The sequence below is a fragment of the Catharus ustulatus genome, chromosome 5, assembly GCF_009819885.2.
Source record: "Catharus ustulatus isolate bCatUst1 chromosome 5, bCatUst1.pri.v2, whole genome shotgun sequence".
Lineage (NCBI taxonomy): Eukaryota > Metazoa > Chordata > Aves > Passeriformes > Turdidae > Catharus > Catharus ustulatus.
The window spans coordinates 69042833-69070731 of NC_046225.1; the positions used below are offsets into that span (position 1 = coordinate 69042833).

The 27899-nt window shown below is 44.3% G+C and overlaps 1 protein-coding gene across 3 annotated transcripts in view; it reads right to left on the reverse strand.

Moving 5' to 3' along the window:
- Positions 1 to 27899, reverse strand: part of FGFR3 (fibroblast growth factor receptor 3) — a 54533-nt gene that overhangs the window by 14057 nt on the left and 12577 nt on the right. For all 3 annotated transcript variants that reach the window (XM_033060400.1, XM_033060399.1, XM_033060398.1), the window contains exons 2-6: positions 19377 to 19640; positions 15094 to 15147; positions 8993 to 9162; positions 4520 to 4643; positions 3908 to 4098 (exon numbers count right to left, since the gene is read on the reverse strand). In XM_033060400.1, the coding sequence (XP_032916291.1) occupies positions 3908 to 4098; positions 4520 to 4643; positions 8993 to 9162; positions 15094 to 15147; positions 19377 to 19640 (803 nt within the window). The remainder of the gene's footprint in view (positions 1 to 3907; positions 4099 to 4519; positions 4644 to 8992; positions 9163 to 15093; positions 15148 to 19376; positions 19641 to 27899) is intronic.

Sequence of the window (27899 nt, forward strand, 5' to 3'; positions counted from 1 at the left end):
CAGCCAAACCCTCTAGGCTGGAGTCAAACCCCAGAGCCCATGAGATTGGTTCTCCTCTCTAGTTAATGTTTGCTTGCATGAGCCAATGTTGATATTTATTTCTCCATTACTTCTCCAAGGGACAGAACTGATTAATTCAGTTTTGTAGGTGAAAAACTCAAAACAGTTTCATTTTCCAGAGCTTGGAACGTCACAGGTCATTAACATGCAATTCTGTTATCAGCACTCAATTGTAAGGAAAGGAAAGGAAAGGAATAAAAGTATGAAGAGTTGATAGTAAAATTTGACAGTCATTTTATTGTGGGAATTTTTCCATGGCAATTGCTGTATAGGCGTTACAGTCTTGTTAAAAAAAAAATTAGCAAGAAAATAAGATAAAGCCATTCAGCATCAGTTGACAGGGTATAATACAAAATGAATAGTAATTTTAATCACTAGATTCTTAAAAATGTTATAGCTCATTCTTGCAGTTGCCAGGGCCTTGGGACAGAGTCTGTGGTTTACCTGGTTTTGGTTTGCGAATGTGGAGCCAAAATGGCTTTTCGGCTATGCCTACGAAATTGTTGGCTCTACACAGATATTCTCCTTCATCTTGTTCTGTCACATTGAACAGATTTAGGTTAGCATCGGCTTCAGCGTTTTTACTGATCCAAGACTGCAGGAATAGACAGAAACCTGAACTTCAGTAAACCAAACAATAGCTGCATGGCACCTACATCAGCTAGGATCGACTGCACGGCTGCGGTGACATCCCCAGCTCACCCTGGGGTGACACACCGAACCCAGCACCTGCCTGCGGAACAGGAGCTGCCTTTGGCCCCCAAACCACGTGCAGGTGAGCTCCCTTCCCTTCACACATGCAATTTCTTTTTTAAAACAGACCAGTTTGCCCCTTCTCCATGTGACAGCAGTCAAAGGCTCTGTGATTTCTTAATAACTCCGCAGACAGGAGCACCAGAGAAGGGGCTTAAGCAGAGATCTGTGCTTGCAACCCGGCTCAGCAAATACTGTTTCAATTATCAGATTCCAAAATAGAATTTGGAAACAAAATATAAGCAGTGGCGGTCTGAAACTCGCTGCTGACTTGCCTTTCAGAAATTAGCTGTAATTTTTTCCACTGCTTATAGGAGCCTCTTCTTTACTAAATAAAGTGGTGTATATAAATCAAACAAACTTCAGACTTTAAAGCAATGGGTTTATTTCTCTTTTTCTATGCTGCCACAACAGCACATCAGCTTTTTCCCTAAACACTAAACAGTTGTTTTTATTTTGGCTGAAAATGCGTAACTGTTTCAAGTGGCCTCAGAAGAAGCTTCAGTTCTGGAAATGAAAATAAAGCCATTTTCATCTCTGTTTGGGTCTTACACTCTCCAGCCAGTCTTGATGCCTTCCATTTCCAAGCCTGTATGACTTGCAGCTCATTAAAATCATTGGGGCAGCCAGTTCTGATAGATTATTGGGAACTGAAGCCAAGGAGGCACCAGAGAGGAGCCCAGTGTCCATGTCCGGACAAACACCCCCAGTTTTGACCTGAGCTCATCTCCAAGGCTTACGTGCAAGTCTGTCTGCCCTGACTAGCAGGGAAACGTGCCTGCCTGCTGTTGCTGCCTTGTTTATAATTAAACCGGGCATGTTTCAATGCAGAATGTACAATTTAGCCTTTGACAAAGCTTGGGCACAGTGTTGCCAGCCCCCCTCTGTAACTGGAATGCATTTAGTGCCCTTCTGCAAAGAAAAAGGGGTTTTCTTTGATCACAAATTAGCACAGGCTTTCAGGAACTGATGCAGGTGATGGCTTGGTTTTGTCAGGCTGTTTAAAAAATGGTTTGAAAGTACAGCATTCAACTTATCCATCTGGACTTGGGTGGGGTTTGACACCCACCCTTCCCCCTTTAGATGTGGGGGGAATTTCACACTCTGGGCACCTCTCTGTCTCCCTTGCTGTGATGGAGACAGAGACATTCCCCTCACTTAAACTGCCCCACAGCAGCTCCTGCACTCCACAAAATCTCCTGAAAGCAGAAGGGAAGGGCAGGTTGATAAAAAAAAGAGCCTTATCTCCCTGCATGCAGCACAGCACGGGGCAGAGAGAGCAGCTCTGTGGGCAGGGGGGCTGTGAGCAGCACCCTGCTCCTGCCAGGATGCTGGGGCAAGGCAAACAAACCCACAGAGCCACCAGGCCAGCCCTGAGACGACAGCAAGATCATTTCATCAGATCTTTACTTATAAAAAACAAGCACACCACATTTAAAAAGAAGAAAAAAAAAATCCCTGCAAAGCTGGGCCTGACACAGCTCCGTGGAGGCCCAGCACTGGCGCACAAAAGATGCATCCCAAAATGGAAATGCTCCGTGCCCCAGCGCTGATGCCGGCATTAACACAATTCAAAGCATTCCTGATTAACCAGAAGTAGTAAATAGACGTGTGCTGGTCCTATTCAGCAAAAAAACATAAAACCAAACAAAACTTGTGCTTTCAAACGCCTGCCTGTGCTCCCCTTCGAGGAATGCGGAGCCTTTGCCGTCCACAGAAGAGAAGGTATTTGGCAATTCTAATTACCTACCCACCCCGGTGCCGCTCCAACTTAATTTTAAAACACTATTTATACGGACTATTTATATGTTCCCTGCCACGGCAAAATGGGGGCTTGTGCTTGTGACACAAGGCACTGTTCGCAGCCGCTCTGCAAACTTCCAAAAGGTAGCACTTTATCCCACGGGGACCACACACGGAGCTCAGGGACTATATGAGATGGCATGTGACACAACCAGCTATTCAGAGCTTGGTACTGGGCTGTGAAACCAGGGGGAAATTCAAATATGCATAATTCAAACACTTTTGGAGAGGTGGCGAGAAATAAAAAGTTCTCTAAACTCGCGAGAAGCACATGCTGCCAGTCCTGAAGAACAGTCTCCAACCATTTCTTCCAAGCAATCTGTTATTTCAATCTGTGTAATTATTTCCAGGGTCTCTGGCTTTTATTAGAATGTATCTGGCTGCGTTACAGTTTTGTAGATACCGTCTGATAAGTGGTGGTTGTTTTTTTTTAAACTTCATACAAAGAGAAGAAAGATGTGTGCAGCAGGATGTGCACAGGGAATGTCCACACAGAGGACAGTCTCAGCTAGAGGCTTCAGAGACAAAATCTGCCTTCAGTACTAGCTGCAGAGCCAGAAAAACTTCATTTGGCTCTATATATTTTAATAAACACCACCACATGATTCCTTTAACTAATTTTTTTAAGTATTTTAGAAGTTCAATGTGCTCCTCACTGCCTATTCCCCACTTTTATATTTACATTGGTTGAGGGGAACTAAATCTTCTGGCTTTGTTATAGCCATAATCTGAAAGTTGCCTTTCAAGAAAGCATTTTACCAAAGTAAAGTCTTACTATGTACTTTTTGCTCAATTGAGAAAAAAAAAAAAAAAAAAAAAAAAAAAAAAGGCTTTTCTGAGCATTGGTAATGGCAATGTACACAAATTTAGTGGCTGGAACAAGATTATGTTGGCTCTCAGGTGCTGGTAGTTCAGCATTATTTGGTATGTGCATGCTGCAATGTGCTTACTTGGAAAAGGAAGAATGTGTTTTAGTTGGGAGACTTTTATTTTAATAAACCCTGAAAATACCTCCATTGAAGCTGTAAAAAAAAAGGGTATTTTTACAATTTTAAGTCAAATGCAATCTGACAGCTCTTTCATTATGCTGCATTTCTCACAATTGCCTCAGCCCTTACAACTTTGCTTATCTGTGCCACCACAGTAGTAGTGTTATCTCTGGCAAACAGAAGAGTTCAGAACATCGATTTCAGGACATTTTTGCTGTATCCCCTCCAAAAAGCAGAGTATTCCACTGGGCAGGCTTACAGAAGGAATGCCCTGAGGGTGAGGAGGAGGAGCATGTACCAACCTTCAGCACTGTCACGTACGGGGTCCCGTCGGGTCCGTATTTGCTGCCATTGACTTCCACGTGTTTCAGCCACTGGATGTGAGGCTGGGCATCGCTGTAGACCTTGCAGTGAAACTCCACATTGCTCCCTACCACCACAGTCTGGTTGGCAGGGAGCCCTGCTTGCAGGATTGGTCGGTGGGGTGACCTTTCTGAAAAACAGAAAAGAGGAAAAACCCTAATTTGCTTGTCTTATTTTCCCCCATTCTCTGAAACATTCATCTTCTGGCTTTTCAGGTGAAAGGGTACAAACTAGGTTTGTCCCCCACGGGTGTCCTGATCACTGCTCTTCCCAGGGCTTCTCAAGCCAGACAGGGAAGAACCACTTGGGAAGGGAGGAAGCATTTCAGCCCTGCCATTCCTTCTCTGAGCCCTCTGCAGACCCATTAAGTAATTTACTGATCACAGATGTGAGCCCAAATCATTGGCCAAAAAGAAGCTTGTTGTTGGTTTTAAAAGACACGTGATCCAACACTTTGGGCAAGAAACCAAGCTCCTGCTTCCCATATCCCACCATGCAGCTATTCAACATCACCACAGGGCAGCTGTTGAGGGAAAACAGTGAAATCTCACCTAACACATCCAGCTGGTAGGTGTGCCTAATGTTGCCATATTTGTTCTCCACGACACAGGTGTAATTGCCCCGGTCTGACGGCACAACGCTCTCCATCACCAGGCTCCACTGCTGGTGTCGCAACTAGGAGGAGAAATCAAACCATCACACTTGTGGTAAAGCACCATCACCAAACCAATGAACAACCACTGAGCTTCCACGCTCTTGGGCCCCAGAGGAAGCCTGAACATCACAAGGATCCATTTACAGGGGTCATTGAAGTATTAATGAGAAAAGGCTTTAAGACCATCGCAAAAATGATGCAAAAAAAATGCAACATACTGAGATTTCAATGGGGACTTCTGTATGTTTCCACAATAATCACAATAACAAAGCCAGCTGACAAATAAATGTTGCACCAGTCATTAGAATAACAACTCCAGTATACTTTATGTGTATCACATATTTTAGTATTCTGATCCATATTTAAAAATGTGTGCGCTATGGACGCAACAGGTTATGGCATCTGTCTGAACACAAACAGAGTCTCCTAAATTCCCTCTAAAAAACAGGAGCAAACATAACCAGCCTCAAATTTGGTCCCAAGGATGCTTGGCCAGCTCTTCTATTGTGGCACTGATTTTTATACTGGTTGGTTTTCTGGATGTGGCTCATGTCCAGAGCTGATGGAGGTTCAGTAGCAGAAGGGAAAGCACAACCCTGACCTGCTGCCCTGTGATCTCAGCTAGAATGATTGTTTCTAATGATTATAAAGGAAATAATGGATATGGAAAGCAAATCTTGAATTAATACAGAAAGCAACCAACAGTAACAAAGATGACTTCAGGGTGCATAGCATATGAAAGCTCTCCAAATCTCTGGATATTAATTTGATGCCTTCTGCCGCCCAAAGCAGAACATTTAACTTTATTAAACATTTTGAATGTGACCCCAAAGACACAGAAGCAGGAGATTTACAATAATGCTGCACTATGGAATGTCAAGGGCTGATGGAAAAAACAAGGGTGTAATTGCTCCTGGAGATTTCTTGCTGCAGCAGGTGAACTCAAATATGAAGTCATTTAACCTCTTTTGCTACACATAAATTGCATCCACATGCTTTCTGTAAAAGGGCCAAGTTGCAATCAAAGCCAGAACTTTGCAAAGAGCAGGTTTAAAACCATAGGACTAGACAGCTTAGTTGCAAGATAAGCAAGCAAATGTCATTTTAACAATTTGTAGACCTCTGCAGCCCTGAAAACAGCACTGCTGAGCACCCCATTTTTCAGAGAATGCTGAATATGGCATTTCTTTTCATTTCAGAGTACGGGTAACAGGAGGCTGTGAGCAAACATTTTGTACAGACATCTCAGCTGTGGCAGATGTCTGGTCAGCTCTGACTGCACCTCTGCCCACCAGGACAGCACAAATGGAGGAGTTCAATGAAGGAGCAGAACCAACATCCCACCTTTTGTAAAGCAACATCCCCCCTGCTGCATCTCTGTAGCCCTGTGGCAATTACAGAGTAAGAGAAGCTCTGAGAACAGAGAGCCTGGACCCTGAGCCCACAGCTGAAAATACCAGACTGTCACTGAAGTTTCAGTGCAAATTTGTGGCTGCTCAGTGGCTCACTTCCATACTGGCTTGTCTCACAGTTGTGTCTAAAGGCTTCTTTAAATCCACTTTTCAGCATTGCAAAACATTTGCATCTGGAACACCTCTAGGAGCTACTCCAAGGAAATGGGGGTCCAGACACATGGATGACTCCCTGGTCTGACCTAAACACAGGTCCAAATTAGGTGTTTTACTAAGGATGCACTTTCAAAGAACTTCATCAGGTTTGTGATGGGAGCTTTGAATAGAGAAGAAGGGGCACAGACTCATGGGGCAGAACTTGTTTGGAAGCTTAAGAAGACATTTTTAATTTTGAAAATCTTTGGCAGGAGATAATAATTCTCATGTTAGGATAGCCACTGCACTCAGTAAAACACTAGAAACATGAAGTGACTTAGTGTAGGCATTAATCAAGTGGGTGAGATACTGGAAATCCCTCTGGTTTATTTGGTGTTGTCATTCTTGGCTCCCTGTGAAACAAACATTTGCAGACACACTTGGAACCTCGTGTTTGCCAGACTGGTATGCAAGTCAGTGCACTGGTCTGGGGGAGGGATAATCCTCCATCTCCCCTCCCCCTCAATCTTCCCTTCTAGGGTCATTTAACACACACAGGCTTACAATATTAGAGATTCCAACACGGATTTAACCATTAATGCTCTTTGGGAAATTTCATATGATAAGTCATATGAATTTCTTTTCTTTACCAGTAAGGATGAACTGTAACAAAACCAGGTTAGCCTGCCCATCATGTTTTCAACACTCACCCTTCTCTCTTGCAGGCTTTACACTGGACACTCACATGGGTCTAAATGCCACGTGCAAGGTGCAGATGTGGAAGAGTGGTCAGCTTTCATCTGCTGACAACAGCCTTCTCACAATCAACATTTAAACATCTTTCACACACTGAAAACAAATGAGAACATTCCCAGCTCAAGGATTTCTGGGTTAAGACCAGATCTTGAGATGAAGCAAGCCAACCAAGCTCTGCCAGATCTGGATCTTGCCCATTCTTTTCAAGCTGCCTAATCCTGTTATGAAGTTAAGTTGTAACAGGGAATTTAAATATCTTAAATACATGAGATACCAAGCAGGTTTTCAATCTCCTTTTCTGGTTCAAATCTCAGCCAATATCTATCAGTATATTTATATTGGATGAGATTTACACTAGATTACTTATATCTAACTGTGGCTCATGACCAAAAGCAAGCAAATAAAGGAAGGAAAATTACAGAGAAAGATGTCTATATCAAGAATGGGACAAAGAACTACACCTAGACAGAGAGCTTAAACCAATCTTCCTGTAATTGTCCTGACAATGCCTTCAATAGCTCTTTTAAGCACTGACTTGTTGCTGGAAGATGCCCCCAGAGAAACAAAGCACAGCATGCCAAAGACTCACTACCATGTTTCAGAGGATGAAACGTGTCAATTTAAACTCAAAGATAGATTAAAACTACTGGAAAGTGGGTAGGGGAATTGCTTTCAGCTTTGGATTTTTTTTTCTGCAGGCATAATTTAGTGCAGCTGATGTGACACAGTTTAGTAAAAAGCCGTTGGAATGGTGCACGCAAGCCTGAAAACACTTCAGGATGATCCTCAGAGCCTGCAATTAGTAAAAGATGCTCGTGCTTTGTGAATGTCATCTGCTGAAGAGCAGTTTACCCACAGGAGTTGCCTCCCCACTTCTTCACCCTCCATGTTTTTTCAGAAGATCCAAAGCTGAGCGTGTTCTCAGGCTCATCCAGGCTGGAGCAGGGACAGGACTGAGGAAGGAGCTTTAAAGGCTTCACTGAAGCCGTCACAAAAGGCTCTTTCAGGAACAGGTCTGAGCTAACAGGAAAGAAACAGCCCAAAACTGTGGGGAGGGAGGACTTTTTTGAATCCTTCTCTGGTTTCTGGAGCATGGTATGCTTTGCATGCCCAGTCCCTTTTCAAAACACTATGGATGTGGCAGGCATCAGCACACAGCTTCCTACAAGGCACCTTCTCTCCTTAGCAGCAGAGTCCAGGGATATGTCAGGACTGGCAGAGTGCAGGGAAAAGCTGCTGTTCAGGAGTCCTTCCTGCTATGATGATTTTGTTATACAATCAGCTGCACCAGTTTTATTGTCCCCAAATAAAACCAGAAAAAAAGCATCTGACTGTGACCTCAAGGGGACAAAGTAATAACAACAGCAGCAAAATCTGAGAAAAGCTGATTTTCCTTTTAAAATCCTGCCATAATTCATCACATAAAGTAGCACAGAGATTTCTGGCTAATTAAATAATTCTACTGCAGTGGAGTTTTGTGTCCCTGAGCTCTATCTGTAAACATGAGCCAGAATGCCTCATGGTAGAAAGGAAGCAGGGAGAAGAAAGCAGCCAAGGAGCAGATGCTATTACTCTGGCTACAAGGGAATCCAACACTTGACCAAGGGTCAGTGATTTATACCACAAGAATGTTAATGACTACCAGCATGAGGATCCAGCTCTTTGGTGAGGTCTTTCCTATACCTTCAAAGGACACTGAATAGGTTTTCTTTGAGAGCTGGGAGTAGTTGTGGCTTGGTCCAACACATCTCAATGCACTGCGCTCATCTTCAGAAATTAGGACATAAGATTCTGCTCCTCCTTTTTCATCCCTGTTCCCAATGCAACCACAAACCCAGCCTCATTTTTACCTACTCCATGAATGACCACCACAGACAAACTCTGAGAGAATTAGCCTTTGATCCTGAAAGACAGCAGTCCTTTTTAACCCTTTGGTGCCAAGCAGTTCCTAAGAGTGCAAGAACCACCTTAATTTCTATATCAAACCACCCTTGTTAATCACTATGCAATACAATTTTCTAGTTGGTAGAAACAATAAAAAATTGAGATCCAAACCAAGACCTTACCTTAATGCCCCCAATCCTGTGCTCCCCTTTGAACTCCTTGCCATTTTTCAGCCAGTAGATGGAAGGAGTTGGGTTTCCACCCGCCGGACATCGGAAGCGAACGGTGTTGGCGGCAGGAACTGCCAGCAGCTTCTTCTCCATCTTATCTGGCCGGGTCCAGAAGGGGACACCTGGGAAAGGAAAAACCAAGCTGAGCAGGCCCCTTTCTGCCACAGAGGATATCAGCTGGTGAGCAGATGCATTTGAGGAGTCTTTGGCATGTGCAGATTGACAGTTAAATTGCTACCTGCTGCAGTTAAGATAAATGACACAGAAATGCTTTCCAGCTAAATGACTCTCCTAGACATAGAGAGGGTGTTAGCATTTCAGTTCTGTGATGAAAGGTTCATGGCCAGGTTCTTGTCTTGGTAATGCCAGTATAAATCTAAAGTGGCTGCTTTTAAATCAACAAGTAGAGTTATCCCAGATCAGGATGAGAATCTGGCCGCAGCGTGTAAAAAGATACAGATGTACCTTTGGGACATTAGTAGCCAAGAAGCATAAACAGCAGAAAGATGTTAGAACTGTAAAAGAATGTTGATGGGCCAGCAAGGGAGCAGAGAAAAAGCATGAGCTGAGTGCACTGGAAAATGTTCCTCCTCAGTGAGTACAAATGTAGTGTAGCCTCCTTAAGGGAAGGAAAGAAAAAACCGCGCCAGTGCCAAACTGGTTTATCATGTTTATGTTCTGTAAGTACGAGTGATTTTAGTTTTAAAGATTCATGTTACCTTTGAACAGGGATAAATTTTAGAACACCAGTGTTAGCATGAGATAGTTTTTATAATCTGCCTCAAGTACAGCTACGTTCCTTGGCTGTGTTACAAACATTACATATTAACTCCAAATTAAGGCAGCAGCAGCAGCAAACTCATTATACAGGGAAGAAAGAAAAAGTTTTTTAAAAAACCCTCCTGAGTTTTCATTTCTGCTTAAGGAAACACTGCAGAGCTGCACATGCTGTGTTTCCCCTGGCACACCAGGGCCACATCCAGCCCCCAGATCTGTGCTCCAACCAAAGCCAAAGGGAGATGGGGCAGGCAGTGTCTGGGCTGCAAAACAGCAAGGAGGGCAAGGAGTGTAAATGGCATCTCCTCCAGTTGGGCAGGAAAACCTCACAGACATGGAGCACCAGTTGCAGTGGTATGTGTGCTTGTGGCCAAGACAACCAAAGGCACACGATGGCCACCAAAGCTGTTGGGAAAGCCTTGCTGCTGGCTTCTCCTGCAGTGGTGACAATGCTCAGAAACACCACCCAGCATCACAGCCCCAACTCAATGCTACTCTGAAGCCCCTGTAAACCCCTTCCCCTTAATGACAAGGGTGTACAGTTTTCCCTCTAGTTGCATCCCTTGGAGATGCATGGGAGCTGCCCCCTTTCTCCAGCACTCCTTAGCCCTGATGCACTTGGCTGCATTGATACCCATCCCATTGCAATTCCAGGCAGATCAGTGATTGATCCCCTGGTGTGAGTCCCCAGTGTTCCCCATGAAGGCTCCCTGCTGCATTCCAGCTCCAAGGATATTGCAGGAAAGGTCACACAGCTCAGCCAAGGCAATCCATGCACACACTGGTTTTTAGCACCTGCCAACACTCTCCTCACGTTTTCCTCTCCTTGCAAAGTCCACGAATAACTGGATATCAGGAGTTCCATCCAGGATGCCCCTCCCTGTGCTAGAGACAGCCCTGCTGGGCACATCTTCATGTCCCATCTGCCACCTGTCTCTGCAGTGGCATGGCTGGACATAGTGCCTCAGTAACACCATCCCAGGGAGGGAGATCCAGCACTGAGGGTTTGCATCTGCCCTCAGCCTGCCTTGCACAACAGTGTGATGCCTATCAGAGTGAGCCCCACGTATCAGAGGGATCTGCGCTCACCCATCCCGCCTCACTTTCCAAATAACGAAACTGCTCAAGGCCCTTTCCTTGCCAGGATGGCACCGGATCCAGCAGGAGCATGGTTGGCACAAACAACAGCAAAAGGAGGAATCCCTGCAATTCCCATGGTCCTGGAAAATCCCAGCTACAAGCTTTGCTGTGAACACAGAAGTACTACATGATAAGGCGAGCTAAAATGGGACATCATGCAGCCATCTACCATTTCAAATGGCAGAACTGAACAAAAATGGAGAATATTTTTAAAAAGTGGGTGCAACTGCTAAAGGAAGAACAGGTATTGATGGTAAAAGGATGATGCTGCTATAGCAATAAGGAAGGGCAGAAACCAAGCAAAGACTGGGCAAATCCCCAGGCAGCAGCAGGGGAGTGAACACAGAGGACACTTGGGGTGGTGTTGGGAAGGCTGGAGAGGGCTCCAGAAACCTGCTGGGGGATGTCTGGTCCTTGGTTTCTGACGCCTCAGCTGTTTTCTGGCCAAATGCTTCCTTTTGGCAATGCACCTTTATTTTCTGGGGATGTCACAAGAGGTTAATGGAGCTAGAGGGGAGAGATATGGCAAAGGCCAGGCACAGATGGAAAAGTCCCCTTTTGCCACCACCACGGAGAGCAGCCAAACAGCCTGCTGATTGTTGTTTGATTAACATATCTGCCCCCAGTAAATCCCATTTTATGGTGTTGGTGACAATCATCCAGACACTGAGGTGTAATTGAATCACATGGCCAGGACCAGGTTCCTCCTTTTTCTTTGTGGGGCTCTTCCATTTCACACAACATCTGCATGTGCTGCAGGATGATGTTTTATCACAGTTTTTCACTCAAAAGATGAGTTTGAATCTCACAGGAGATCCATCAACCCACTGGCTGCAAGTGTTGTCAATGAAGCCAAAGGAGATTTTGCTATCAGACATCAGAGAGGAGCTCAAGATGGAGCCCAGGAAAGTTTCCAGCTGGGGATATTCTCCATATGGAGCAAAGGCAGGATTTGCTCCTGCCTGCTGCAATTAGACACGACTTCTTCCCTGAGTGCTTTCCCTCGTTTGGGTGCTCTTCTGTGAGATTCAGGGCTTGCCAGGGCTGGGCACCCCTGGATTATTGTGCCAAAACTCGAACAGGGCATTGCTCTCAAGTCAAACTGGAACTGGAAGAAAGCGTCTACACATTGAAAACAGTGCCTTTGTTCTCACTTGCAGGAGCAGCGAACAAAACATCCCTGCTTTTGCTTTGCTCTGCCCTCCGAGTCCTTTCATTACCACTTTTTAAGGGGCTGAAAATGTTGCTAACTCTTCTTTTCAAGCAAAGCTTGCAAAGCTCCAGAGAGGTTTGGGAGCGGGAAAAGAGGATGGATGAAAGACAGGAAAATTTTCTAGACTAGCTCTCTCTAAATTAATTACCAGTAATGGTTTTGCATGTGCAGGTGTGGAAAAAGAAAAAAAAAAACAGGGACCCACAAACATTATCACCAGCCCTTTCCCATCATCAAACACTAAGCCTGACGGTCCGTTTTGTTCGTCAAAGACACCGGCCACCCATCCAACTGGAATGACCAATTAAAAAAAAACCTGAGAGCAATACTTGGAATAATTAATACAGCCAAGCACTCATTTAGCAATTAGGAGCTGCCACCAAATTCTGTGGCAGACAGAATCAACCCTAATTGTGTAATTTCCCCAGCTGACGCCTCCGAGGACAGAGCCAGATTTAATTGGAGATTATGGGGGCTCTTTGAAGGTGCTGGGGCTGCGCAGCGGGGGCTCCAAACAAACAGATACAAGAGGGGTAGGGAGCACTGGGGCAGAAGCACAGTGTGTGAAAAGGGAGTTTTGTTTTTGTTTCGGGGCCAGGAAAAACAGCTGTGGAGAACAGAGGTATCAGAAAACCTCTTTCTGCAAAGGCAGATCACGGTTTGTGACAAGGCTGCAACAAACAAGCTGATTTGAAGCTGCTGAAGTTCCTCCTTATTCTTTCCTGCTGCCCATCCCTAAGGGATGCCCTGTTTCTGTACTGCCCTTCAGAGAGGGAGCTGAGAGTGAGCAGAGCAGGGCATTCCACATGGAATTTGGTATTTCCAGCCCTTAAAATTAACAAGAGTAGCTTCAAACTCATGGTGCTACTGGAACCAGCTTTCCAAACTCTCCACTATAGGAGGATGAGAAGCTTTATTGATTAACACAATCAAGCCAGAAAAGTAACTTATCACAAGGGGCCAGGACAAGAGGATTTCATTCAGTGATACACAGTGAGGCAACACTCAGTGAGCCAGTCTGGGATGGACTGCCTCCCCTAAATACGAAACACATCAGTTATACTGACTGGATACCTTTAAGGTGCCTTCCAACCCTAACCATCCCATGAGTCTGTGGCACTTCTCTTTTGCATGAAAGCATTTTTTGCCTCTCCTCCTGTAACTACTGACCACAGCTGTGTCTGATGCTTATACAGCCCATTAGTAGGACACATTTTTGGCACAGGAGACAGAGGACCTGGGTCTTTGGGCTGCCCACAGAACAGGGCACTGCCTACACCGTGTCTGCCTGGCTGGGATGGTCCTTCAGCCCCTGCTCCTGGTGGGATGTCCTGACTGGTGGTACCAGGGTTAACAACAGCTCCCCAGACTCAGGAGCCCTCAGAAGGTTAAGTGGAGGATCTGACATCAAAGAAAGCACCATAAAACACACCCGTGTCACGAAACGCCGTGAGGTTTCACTGCACTGACACATTAAGCTGATCAACCATTTTTAAACCAGAAGAGAGTCTAACTTCTTATAAGGAGAGCTTTAAGCAAAGCCAGCCGTTACTTTCAGGTCTAAAAACAGAGACAGCCTTAAAGTCGAGAGGACCCAGAAAACAGGCTATAAATACATGTGGTGAAAAGTGTGTTTTCCTTTTCAGTGAAGAAACGTCTTTCTGTACCATAAGCCAGCTGATGTTTTGTGATACCTGTTGCTAAGAGATTGAGTTCTTTATAAACCACATAAAAAATGTACAGAACCATCAGTTGTGCTCATCAGAAGCCACACTGCAGCGGGAAAAAATCCTGACCAAACCAGACCTTCCCTATGTCTGCACCATTCTTCAGCAGCACCAGGAGCCCTGAGCACCTCTGCAAAGGTGCCTGTCACCTGGCAGGATTTGGGCCCTAATTAGAAGCTATCAGAAAACCACTAACTGCTGCTGCTGGCTCTCCTGGCACTGTAACTCACCATTACTGTCCACACACTGCACACACAGCACTATTAACTTGTTGCAGCAGCAGACCTGTTTGAAAGGGTCCTGCATGTTCCAATGCTATGGGCAGGAGAGATTTTCCAGTCATGTTGAACTTCTGCCAATGTACATAGCCGATTGGGAGTTCAAATGCAAGACATTTATTTATTAAGAACACATACACATGGGGCAGCTCACTCTGCAGAAGTATAAAGACCAGAATAAAACACAACACTAACACCTCTGAAGCCTGTAATGATCCTGATTAATGCTATTGCACTTAAAGAAAGCAGCACTGGGATTGAAAGAGATTCACTGTGAAAGCATCAAGCACTGTCCTGAGACTCTCTTCCACACAGGAGTGAAAGAAAAAGTCAGTAAAGCCAAAGATAAGCTCCCACTTACAGCATCAGTAAATCTGGCCCTTTGACTAGTGTACATTTTGTACTCTCAGTCCTGTCAAGATGCTGGTAAGGACCAGAATCACAACAGTTAAAAGGAAAGCAGTCAAGGTTTGATGGTATAAAACTGGTGGAACATCAGTGTAGTAAAACAAATATCTATAAATCTATATATCTATATATAGATATGCAGATAGAGACAGATAGATAGACAGATAGATAGATAGACAGATAGATAGATAGATATAGTAAGTGGGTTTGTCTGGATCTTGACATACAAGGAGAATTTGTAATTTGTACTCATCTACTCAGATTCTCAGCATCAGGTCTTCAAAACACAGTACTGCTGCTGTGCTGCTTCAAAACACAGCAGCAATACCACTCTGGCAGCTGTTTCTAAATTTTTAGATAAATTTCCTCATGGTTCCATCCTAAGGTCACTGATTTCAGCACAAAGAGAGAACTGCTGTGCGACTGTGTGAACACCCAGATGAGCTGCACTGCTTGGGAGCCAAAGCTGTCTCAAAGGAAATGCCTCTGTATCCCAGAAAAACAAATTACCTGTATCTTCTGACTCATCATCGTCATCCTCATCATCACCTGACGAAGGGGAATCTGCAAAGAGACAAGAGAGAGGTGAAGCAGAAAGAGGATGGTACGTGGGGACACCACTCTGGAGGAGGCTGCTGGTGTCCAGGCTCCAGCAAGGGAGGGCACCCAAGTGCTGGCTCACCCTCAGCAGCTCCACCAGCCCACCCCTGATGCTGCTGGGCCAGGCACAACTGGGCACAGCTTTCTCAGCTGGGACAGAGGTGTCATGAGTCTGCCAGTGCTCTGAAAACGTGGTCCAATGTCAAATACTTCTCCCTGTGTGAAATGTTCTCTTCTTCATAAATACAAAAGAAATTCTAAGCTGGAAAATTTCTTCCTGCAGAACAAGCTCTCTGACTGCTTTTTTTCCCTTGCCTCTAGCATTCACTCTGAAGACTTTATTTTACCATGTCTCAAAACTACAGGTCAGCATTTCTAATTCACTTTCCCTGCATTTTTCTTTTAACTCAATATCCCCCTGTCAGGTCTCCCTTCATTAACTCCTTGTTCAAACACTAAGACCAAAAGTTTTGCACTTTTTGCAACCAAGCCTCTCTCCACCGTTTTGATGGCCATTCCATGAACCAGCTCCCTTTAGTTACACTCCTCCCACAGAGGCACCTCAAGGCTGTAACTCAATACAGGTAAACAGGTGGGAATTTTCCATCTGTGTCTCTCCAAAACATCCTGAACTGTTTCTTTTAATGTGGTCTAACATTTCACCTTCTCCAAGCTGTCCACAATGAAGGCTCAGTCCCTCTTTCCCCATCAAGAGACTACTGTAAATGTAAATGCCATTATCAAACAGCAGCTTAGGGTTTGATTTAGTTTACACAGTTTAGTTTAGTACAGTTCAGTGAATGGAAGATTTAGCATTACTGATGTTACATAATCTCCAGGAATTTTTCTTTTAAATAAAGGCAAAATGCTATCAGCCCAGCAGCCTTTATGTTCTGAGACAGTGGTAAAGAACTTGGCCTTAAACACCAGAAAACAGGAAACATTTTGAGTGTTCAACATGTGGCCAGAAATGTGAAGTTGCTTAAGACTGAGCCAGGCAGAACATCCTTCATTGCAAGATGCACTTGAGTTTTCTGACCACAGTGGAGGTAAAAATGGAAAAAGAAAAAGGTGGGGAGGGGACAAAAGCAGGGGAAAAAGAAGGAAAGGTAACAACAAATAGGTCTTCCCTGCAGAACCTGGAAGACCTTCAAGGCATTTTCACCATCCAGAGAAGCAACACATGAAACCTGCCTTAGACTGCAGGGGCTGATCTGCTTTGCACCTTCTTGGCAAAGCCTCAAGGACGACTTTTAACACGTATCTAACTGCAAATCCACAGCTGAGGTCCTGCTGGCAGCAGAACTAGGGAAATGCCACGGGGCTTGCTGAAAGTGAAGTGGATGTTTAGGTGTTTTGGCTGATCCAGCAGGTTTACTCAAGTCCTGGCGAAGGCAGAAACTGAGCCAAACCCCCACCAGCATCGACAGAGAAATCAGCACCTTTTCAGCTCTGCTCTCAGATTTGGTTATCCATACATTAACACATGATTATGGCTTACTTCTGCTTTCCAATGAATCCATCATGACCAGAGGAGCAGAATCAATTTTTAAACTAATTCAAAAACATTTTCACAAGGTTGAGGGAAATCTATGACTTTGTTTGTTTTTAAGATGAGATGTGAAGCTTAGATTGAAATATCCTGTATTCATAGCAACTGACCTATTCAGGTTGCTAAAATATCACATTTTTCAAAAGATGACTAAAAAATTATAGGCTATTTGTTTATCATTTACTAAAACAATAATCCTTTGCAGAAGTTGTTGAGTGTTGGCAAGAACTGCTCAAAAGGGCTTTAATTATGAATGTAAAGGGACTTAATTTTTTTCAGTCACCTGTTTTGTAATGCTTGGCCTTGGGTCTTTTGAAAGCTCTGTTTGCTGCTACCAGCCTGCAGTCCATGCTCATCACAGGGGTGCTGCTCAGCCACTAAATCCAAAGGCTGCTCTATGCATGAAATGGTTACAGAAATGGAGCTTCTGCCAAGAGGGCTGGGTATCAGTTTGGGCACGCAGGCTCTACACCATCCTTTCCAAGGGCTCAGGTTTTAAGGGGACAGTATGTTTCTTTTTGTAAACTAGCAAAACACTCAAGCCCCTTGTCTGTCAAGAGAGCGATTTTAGAGATAAATCCTGCTATTAACCAGCCTGGTTCTTGGCCCTTGAACACCAGCTCCAGCATCTACTAGCTCTGCTTCCAGCATCAGACATCCCCCCGTGCAGAGTCATTGCAGAACAGTCAGTTTGCTGCAGACTCAGCTCTCATGGTTCTGTGTAGCAAAATCCTGATATGCCCCTAGGACCTGGAAGCATCTCTTAAAATGGAACTGAAGTGTGAATCAGCTATTCCAAACACACCTAGTGTAGTTTTGCACTTAAGAACACACATCAGAGCAATTCCAGTTTGTTAGTACAGTTTTAAACCAGCTTAACACAGAGAATAACTCCAGCCCCAAACATCAAATAACCACATGAACACCTGACCAGATACCTGAGCTAATTGCTGGCATTACCTTTAAGAATAGGGGACACAAACCACAAATCTGTGATCACAGTCTCATCTCTGCAGTGCCACACTGAGCAATCAATACTAATTATGAAGAAATATCTGAGTATATGAGAGGCACCACTATTGCCACATAAAGCAGGGCTTCAAAGTTTAAAACAAGTGCTGCTGACAGCTAAAAAGTAGGCTCCCACATTACCAGCACTTTGGTGGTAATGACAGTGGGCTAATAGAATCAAAGACTCATAATGTTGTCAGAAAGTAGGTTCAGGTTACTTGCTAGTTCTTAAGCTGTTATTAGCTATTATTAGTGAAGAGGAAAAATACAGGGGCTTAAACTTTTTAAAAGCAGAGGATTATCAGACCTTCCACTATTAAAAACAATTTCTCACTTTACAAACTTTTGGGGCTGGCAGCTGTTTCATTTGAGCATGTAACCAGCTGCCCTCTCTTGCCTCCCCTGCTGCCCCTTGAACTCAAAAGCATTTTCATGTCACTTAGGAAAAAAGAGAGTAACATTTCTAACAACCTGCAGTTTGCTGGATAGCCCCAATAATCTTACCTAGCTCAAGAAAGCCTTTCAAGGGCCAAATACTTCTTTAACCATTTAATTGATATGACCTTGAAGCATTCACAGCAATCTCCAGTAACGCTCAATAAAAAGCAGATGTTGCTAAAGGCTTGGTGAAACGAGCTTTTATTCTCATGATGGTTTTCTCTCACTCACTCCTATTGCATGAGAAAGCTCTTTATGGAGTGGATGTGATTCACAGCCACAAACATCTCAGTGTTTGGGTTTCAAACAGAGACTCTTACTTTTTGAGGGAACTCAACTTTTGGAGAAAGGACTTGCTATTCAAGGATTTCTGAAAAAGCTCCAACAGTACAAGGGCAAATGAAAGTTTTCAAATCCTGAGATCCACAAGGGGCTAATTCACCTGAAAATTCAGGTTTATCACCTGTGATCAGGAGATTTTTTTATCTGCTCACAGTGATAAGCATCCATCTACTAATGCATCAGCCTGAAATAATGAAAATGACCTTTGTGTTGGTGGTTAGCTATCTGGAAACAACAGATTTTTTTGGCACTCTGTGTTTAGTGATCCAGGCTTGGACAGCTTGTTGCTGTTCTCTTCTATTGTCCTCATCACAAAAAATATGGCCAAGCAAATGACAGCATGTGCTCTGCTAACACAGCACTTGTTTGCAATAGATGAATCCCAACAAGTACCTTCGATGAAGCACATATTTTGGATACATCACAGCTACCTCCAAAACAAGCTAGCAATTTGTGATAACTGTGATGGAGGGCAAAGATTTACCAGCTATGACAGAGAAACAGTTTTCAGGAACTTTCAGCTTTTAGGTGCAATTTTGCCACTGTTTTGTCACACAATATGAAAAACATCATTTAACAGTTCCCTCACTCACAAAAGACTTCAAAGGCACATGTAGCATTGCATCTATTTGAGTGCTAAGGGGGATTTGAGGTTTAATCTGACTAGCACCCGAAGTTTCTCTCAGTATTAACATCAAGCTTCAACATTTGGTATGGACATACAAGCATTCTTCTACTGGTTTGTTTTGCCAGTCTAATCACAGACCCTCCAAGGACAGACAAACAAAACCACCAAGAAAAAAAGAAAAAAAAAAGAAAATCACAGAAACAGCTGTATTTCTGCACATACCTGTAACTCTGACTGTAAAGTTTCCCAGGACCTCGTTGGAATGCCTTGGCTTGCAACTGTACAGCCCCGAGTCATCATATGACACATTGATTATCTTCAACAGTTTTTGTCCAATATGAGTTCTGTTGGTAGGTGCAATTCCAATACCATCTTTAAACCAGAAAACAGACACAGAAGAGCCTTGGGTGTTACAGGAAAGTTCAATGGTATCTCCATTTCCAAACACCAGCTCTTCCAGAAAGGCGGTCTCGCTCCTCAAGTATTCTGCAAAGGGAGAAAGAAATGGAGATTAATAAATAACAGCAGATGTCAGAGACAGAAAGGGTGTTTAAAAAAGAAACATATCTTGTATTTGCTCCATGGAACTGATGGTTCCATGTGCCCAGACCTTCCCCTTGCTGTGCTGGTCTACAAGGATGACTTTGACCTTGTGGCAACCAAAGCACGTCCAGCCCACCTGGTGCATCACAAGAAACAGCACAGATCTCTAAAAGGGTCATTGCAACACCCAGTGCTGCAGGTGAGGGGGGTGATCTGGCAGAAATAAGTGTGTGCTGGCAAGCTCAGTCTCTGAACCTCCTTTTGTTTATTCCTGTGAGTCTGTCCACAAACTCTAAGAGATCCAGCAAGGACAGGACACAAGAAACAGAACCAGGGATAAACCAAATTTCTTATGTGACTCTGGGTGACCAAAAGGCAACATCTGTGGGCTGAAGAAAACAGGTGGAAGGCTGGACAGATGGAATAGCTAAAATTAATGAAACCATCACTAGGTTCCTGCTAAAGTTATTTTCTGTGCAACAAAAGTGCAGAATCAAAGACATATTCATAGATAATGACTTCACTGTGAAACCAATGCAGGTACAGCAGCTCCAAATGCCTGAGGATGCAGCATTGGCTTCAGGCTGCTCCTTTGCCTTGAGGTGAAAGACTTGGAGCAGGCTATATGATGAAAATGTATTGCTTTTCATGTCACGCATGTTTTTTATTCTTTTCATCCTTGTATAAATGTAAAGATTTAAAATACAAGAATGTTGCAGTCAACAGCCTTGCAGTGTAGAAAGAAAGGATTCTGGAGGCCTGAAAAGGTGGTCTGTGATGGGAGGTATTGTCTCACAGGAGGCAAAGCCCACACTCATTGGGATTACAAAGAGCCTTTCCTCATACCACAGCAGGAATTCCAACTCAAATATTTTATGGTTTGGCCAGGATGTTGTGTGGTGTTCATGCAGTCAAAGGTACAGGGTGTTGGGTTTTTTCCCTTTTAATAAAATTTTTCCTGGAAAGCATATACTTTTAGTAAATCAAAGAAGTGGACTGAACTCCATGCAGAATCTCCTTGCTATCAGACCAGCACTCATTGCTACATTTGAGTGTTCACCCACGGTCTCTTCCCAGCTGGGATATATCTCTGGGGAAAATATGGTCAAGAAATATTCTGGTTTAACTGTTCAAGTTTTTTCTTCCTTCTTCTAGACTATGAGGATTTTTTCACGGGTACCAACTTTGGTTTCAAATTAAAAAGCTTTGGACTTGCAAGACTGAGCACTGGTCTAACTCTTGCTAATTTAATCTACAGGAAAACAAACCCCACACAACTGTACAACTCCTCCACACAAAACAGTTCTACCAAAGCTGTTTGCCAAATGATCAAGACTTGTATATTTTGGCTTTTGTATTATAAACCTACTGAACAGGAACAAGAACAGACTAAACACAGGCCAAACTGTACTGGTTAGCCATTTAAAAGGAAATAACTCTTTTTTGAAAACCATAATGAACCTGGGTTAATGACAAAGCGACGAAGAATTTTTATAAAATATATACAGGGAATGCTGGAATGAAGAGGAAAGTAAGACTCAGCAGATGGACTGGGGTCTCAAGGTTCTTCTGTGGAATGGAGCAACATCTCTTGTTTCTGACAACTTCATTTTGGCATCTCTACCCTCACTCTCCCCAGTGGCTCTCCAGCAGACATTGTGATGCAAAGTTTGGTTCTAGTGACTTTATTCCTTCTGACAGGGCATAATCTTGGGAAAGATGCAGTGGTGAATTAAAAGAAGAATGCTACTAATGGTCTTAATCTCACTTCTCTTAACTGTTTTTCAAACTTTTATTTATATACTTTTGACTTGAAAAATAAACAGGACCCAAACTGGAGATCTCCACAAAGTATTTAAATGGGCACTCAAATGCTTTCAAGCACTTTGCCAACTGTGACCTTGGAGAACCAACTTTTACTCTCACTCCTTATATAGCTTTCAAGTACAAAGATAAATCTGAAAGCAGAGACAGTCTCATTTCCATGCTTAAAACAGCAGGAGTTCAAAGCAGGGAACCAAAGCTCACATCTCTCACAGCGTGGCCAGAGTCCAGCAGCTCCCTCCTGCCTTCCAGCTGCAAGTGCTGGTGTTCCCAACACCTTTTCAACCAGACACACCAAGACATGAAGGAGAGATGAATCTGCTCCCTCTGAGGCCACCTCTCCAGCTATAAAAACATGGGAGGGGACACAGCCAGGACAGCTGAGCCCAGCTGACCCAAGGGATATTCAACACTATATGACACCATGCTCAGCAATAAAACTGGGGGAAGGAGGAGGAAGGGGGATTGTTTGGAGTGGTGGCATTTGTCTTTTTTAGTGACCATGAGAGGGAGCCTGGCTGTCCTGGGGATGGCTGAACACCTGCCTGGGGAAGTGGTGAAATAATTCCTTGTTCTGCTTTGCTTCTGTGTACAGCCCTTGCTCCTCTTATTAAATTGTCTTTATCACCACCCGTAAGAGTTTTCACACTTTTCCAATTCTCTCCTCCATCCTCCAAGATGGGGTGAGCAAGCTGCAGTGTGGGGCTGAGTTCCCAGATGGGGTTAAACCACAACACACAGGTATAAATTACCAGGGAGTTAACTCGTGTAGGGGTTACAGGAGCCCACTTGCCAGCAGAGCAGGGATTAACACATTTGCAGCTTTAACAGGCTCTTTGAGAGGAAGAGGCAATCTGGGCTGTGGGCTCCCAAGGTATGACTAAATTCCAACAAATTAATAGTTTAGCCAAAGCAGTAATGACTTGAGAAACACCAAGAGATGCATCTGATGGAGATCAGCACTTGCAGCATCATCACTGCTGGTAGCAAACACACTACAGAGAAAGAGACCATTTTTAAGCTGTTCAGAGGAGCAAAAAGGCAGCAACTGGCTGGAAACACCTTCCACAATGAGGAGCAGTTGGCCCAGCAACGCTGAAATGCTTTTGTATGCATTCACTTATAAGGATAAGATACTTCATCTCTGTAGCTGCTTGGCTCATCCCAGCAATAATTCACTTTCTGTGTGGTTCACAGCTCCAAGTACTTAAGTGTGTCGGTATTTCCATCAGCTGTCTGCTCCTCTCAGACATCAATACTTGTTTCTGGCTGAGCCTGGAAATGTTTTATTTTGGTCCTAATGCATACAGCTCTTAAATTATTTATTATTCAGGCATAAAAGGATGAGGAAGAGGTGGAGGGTAGTGGACTGCCCCCAGGCTGCTAAGGAGATGGAGGGTGGTGGGCTATTCCCAGGGTGCTTATAGCCCCCCAAAAATCCAAACCAACTCAGAGCCTGCCTGATTTCCTCCTGGGTGTCAGGAACCATTTCCAGATGCTGCTGGGGATGGCTTCTGGCCAGCAGAGGCTTGCAGGGAGGGGTGAGGGAGCACCAGGGTCCCCTGTCACCTCACAGGGTGCTGGGTTCTGTCTCCAGAAAACGTCTATCTCTTCACCTTTGATTTTTCCCCCGGAATAACTTCCCACAACCCTACTTTTTCAAACACTGAAGTACTCAGGAGTGTCCTGAGGAACTGCTCTGGTGGGATATGTGCATCCTCCATCATTACCACCCTTTTCCTTCACTGGGCATCCTGCAGCAGGGGAAGATCCACCACACAACCCAAACCACACTGGGACTCCCCCCACACAGCGGCACACAACCTTCAGTACCACCAGTCCTCACCCACCCTGAACCCTGGCAATTCCTGAGAGGCTTTCCAGGACTGCTTCACAGCCCAGTGCTGGAAGGGACTAAGGCTCAGTTCTGAGCAGATCATATTTTTCCCTTTCCAAGCTGGACAATTTGGCATGTTAACAAGCACAGAGACAGCAGCGCCGCACGCATTTCTCTCCTCAGGTTCATTTGAAATCGTTTCTTGTTCTATGTATTTTATTGCACCAAATCCACCGTGACAGGATACATTATAGGATCACAGGGCAACAGCCACGCCAGAGCTTTGTCCTGTTGAGTTTGTTATCCCATTCCCAGGGGATCACAGTCCCAGCCAGCAAGCTGGTGAATAATTGCTAGAGGTGTGTGAAAAAATCCAGCATTAGATGGATGAACATAGCTGTGGTGGCAAAGAGCATTTACACTATCTCCAGACTCAGACCAGCACTGTGGCCTGTATGTTTAGCCCTGGTTTATTTTAAATAAGTGTCCTACCTGTGTTAATAGAGTATTATCCACCCAGTGAATAATATTCAGGTGTTTTTCACAGTATCTCTGTGGCTGTTCTTGGGATAGAGTCACTTCCCCACCTCACCTTGGGACCTCTGCACTGAGAAGAGCAAACTTCTCAGAAGGGAAATAAAACATTTTTCTTGCCAAATATTGTTCCTTTAAGACCTGTCTAAATCTAAAAAGTAGTGAGGAAAAGTGACAAGTGGCCTCAGTGTCACCTCCCCACAGGAACCATGCCATGCACAGAACTCACATCCCTACTCCCTCTGTCTCCTTCTCCCAGAGAGGAAGACCTGGGGGAATATGAGAACCTCCAAACAAACCCCTGTGAGAAGTGGGCATGAGATCGTGGGATCACCTGTTTCCCCAGGAATTTGCCTTCTCAGGGCAGGTAAGATTGAGGGAGAGATGCAGTGTGTGCATACCCTCATTGCTCTGCAGGGAGCTGAGGGGATATTTTATATATACACACACATACATATATGTATATTTATTTATTTGGCAGTGCTTTATGCAGGGCACAGCTTCCCCTCCTCTCTGCACAGCTGTGACAGTGCCAGAGGTGGAACATCCCTGTCTGGCTATGGCCCTGTCACCCCAAAAGGTACCTCACCAGCCTGGCACAGCAAATATATCAAACACATGCATGATATTACAGGAAGTATTTTGTGTGTATATTTTCTCTTATATTTTATTTATAAAATTAACAGGATTATATAAAGCATTCTGTTTTCTCTCTTCCCCACCTCCTTTCCCCTTCTGAGGTCAAGGCCCCTCTCGCACCACACTTCCCAGTGTCAGGCTGCAGCCGTCCTGGGAAGAAGGGGCTTACTCTGGCAATCAGAGCAGCACAGGATGCTTTGCTGAAGCAGTATCATATCACCTCCCATAGTGGTTTTTTTTTTTTGCTGGGTTATCTCCCCTGCTCAGTGGGGCTCACACCCAGAAATAAAATATTGAAAAAATAAAATATCTGTATCTTTAAACTCTGGTATAAAAATATGTCTTTAGATAATTGTATCTGAAAAGGGTTTGCCTCCATTATTTCACAGAATCATAGAATCACAGAATGGTTTGCCTTGGAAGGGATCTTAAATATTATCTCATCCCAACACCCCTGCCATGGTAAGGACACCTTCCCCTAGACCAGACCACTCAAAGGTACCACTTTATCTTTCCTATATTGCAAATATTTGCTTGGGAGGAGGCAGTTCTCCTGGAAAAGCTTAAAATAGCTATAATAATAATAATAGTAATAATAATAATAATAATGCAAAGTAGACTGGTTATACTGTATTTCCACTGCAGTGGCCTATGCGATTGTTACCAGACATTTCTTTCAAAGACATGAACAAGTATCTGCGCTGTGTTACCACCCCGTGGGGGTTTTCTTCTATCTGCTTTAGGAGAAAAGCAAACCTTTTTCCTAGAGAATTAGCAGGACAATAACCAGGTTTAGTTCTGTCATATGCAGCTTTCTTTATAAACAAGAGATTACAGAAAGGAATTAAAAAATCTCTACTGTTTAGCTTGGCTATCCCCGACAGCGACTTTGGAAGAGCTTCCAAAATGGAAAAAGCAGATGTTGCAAATCTGCCTTATCTACAGAGCAACTGTTGACTCTGTTGTGCAAATCCTAATTTACATCTGCATGAAAGGTTTCAGAGATTAAATGGCATTCAAGGAGGAATATTGGCTTTTCTCCCTCCCTCCAGCTCTCCTTTGAATGGATTTACTACTGGCAATTAGCTTTCTGTTCCATCGGCCAAGTAGAAAACAGGATTCATCAGGACTCTACAGTATCCTCCTTTTAATGGACTGTTTTCTTAGATCACCCAATTCAGGCACAGAGAGTTTAAAGAAATAAATTGTCACAAAGCTAAAACAGTTACAAAAACACTTTGGCCAGGAGGATTTCCCTCTGACACTTGGTAGTCCTGAGGAGGACAAAAAAAAACCCCACCAGAGAACAAATCAAAGGGGTCTCCTGGCTACACCTAAAAAATGGGAATGTAAACCCCTCCAAAAGGCACAAAGCTTTGGTTGCTGCTGAGAGCCCAGATCTAGTCCCAGGGACAGCCTTCAGCTGGGAATTCCTGGCTTAAAGGAACAAGCAGTGATGGGGAGTTTTCCTTAAAATCTAGCCAGACTGTACAACCAAACACTTGGTTCCCCACTCAGAACAGGGAATGAACACCAATTGTACGTATCTAGTTAGCTCAGAGTTCTGTGCTGAGCTTTTTAAAGTTCTGGAAATAAATAAATAAAATATAAATAAAAAATAAATAAAAGAACTGATATGAAATGTCTCCCCAGGACAGGGAGCAGTGGATGAGGTCCCCAGGCTATCAGAGCTCCCAGCTCCTGCTCTCCCAGTGCCAGAGGCTCTGTGCTTTCCTCAAGGAGGGCAGCAAGGAGCTGCAGCAGTTCTCAGCAGGATGGGGGTGACATCAGCCCCAGCCTGGCATGGCCAGCACACCCCTGCAGCTGCTGGCCACAGGTCACACTGACCACTTCATCCAGCCACAGAGGCCAAACGTGGCCAATCCACACCACTCATGGCCAACCCACCGCTCTGCGCTCAGAGGGATGGGACACCCATGGGGCTGGTCCCTGGGGAGCACAGGAGACTCTGCTGCCATCCTTCTGGTGTCTGCCTCTTGCTGCCTCTGAATAGCAGTGGCCAACTTGGCCTCAGCTTTTCTCAGCACAGCAGGAGCATCCCAGCTTGATGCTGACAGGCAGATCCCACCACAAAGCAGCTGATGTTTTACATTTCTGCTCTACATGCCTGAGGAAGTCCAAAAATCTCTCATCATTGCAGCAAGCAAGCTGCTACCACAAGCCCTTCCAAAGCCAGAGGCAGCAGCTATGTAAACTGAGGCACAGAATGAGGCTTCCCAGCATCCCAATGGATTGGGCAAAGCTGGCCCCAGACTCCATCAGAGCAGCACTTGGTCCTGCTAAACCTGTGCTCTTCAGCATCAGTGCACCACAGCCTCCCTCCAGCTTGGCAGGGCCAGTAAAGTCTGGTTTTGTAGGTGACATTCCCCAGGCAATTAGCAGAGTTTGCCACAAGGACACAGCCTGCACAAATGACTGCTCCACAAAACAGGGAAAGGAGAGCAGTTGTATCTTTGGAAATATTTTTTAACTCTCTCATAATGTTGCTGAATGATTCTTCTGGTTATTTTTTTTTTTCCTGGGCTCTTTCTCTATACCTTCCTTCTTAAAAATCTTGCAAAAGTTCATTACTCCTGGAGTTTTGACCTCCAGGGTGGGCTTTCAGCTGCTTGGTCATTTCTATCAAAATCTCACCACCTTTTAAGTGCTCTTGCAGATTAACTTTTAAGAAATACCTAAGTTTCCCAGGCTCAAAAGTTTAGGTTTACCTCAGAGGAACTTGTTAAGGGATGCAAATGCTCCTGTTCCCTTTCCAGTTCCCAAGCCAGTTTTGTCCAGGAAGCTACTTGTGATGCTTTCTGAAATGGGCTTTAAGATCACATGGCATCAGAAAAAATTTGCCATAAAGCCCCAACCTTTCCCCTTCGGTTCACAGCTATGCAGCTCCCAAATCCCAGGTCCTCTGCATTTCCCTTGCACTTTTAATGTGCACTCCTCTAATCTTCATTTAATGCAGGCAGCTGGCTGCAAATACCCCCAAACAATGACTTTAATCCTAAGTATCCTGAAGCCCTCCTTTCCTTCCCGCACCAAAACTGAAGGGAAAAAAATAAAAAGAACAGCCTCAAGACAGCAAGATGGAGAAACCCAAGCTATCCACTGGGCCAAAGGATCAGAAAGACACAATGAGCTAAATTTTGCCGGGTTTGCTAATTAAAAACGGAAGCTACCCCACTTTGGAGCCAAGGCAGGGAGGTGGGGGCAGTTCTCATGCTATTCAAAAAATCGGCTTCCAACTGGGACCATATTCACTCCACATTAATTGTCATTCCAACTACGAGTGTCCTAGTTTCAAAATGAAAACTACTCTCCGGTGTAGCTAGTGAAAACTAACACCAGTTTTGAGG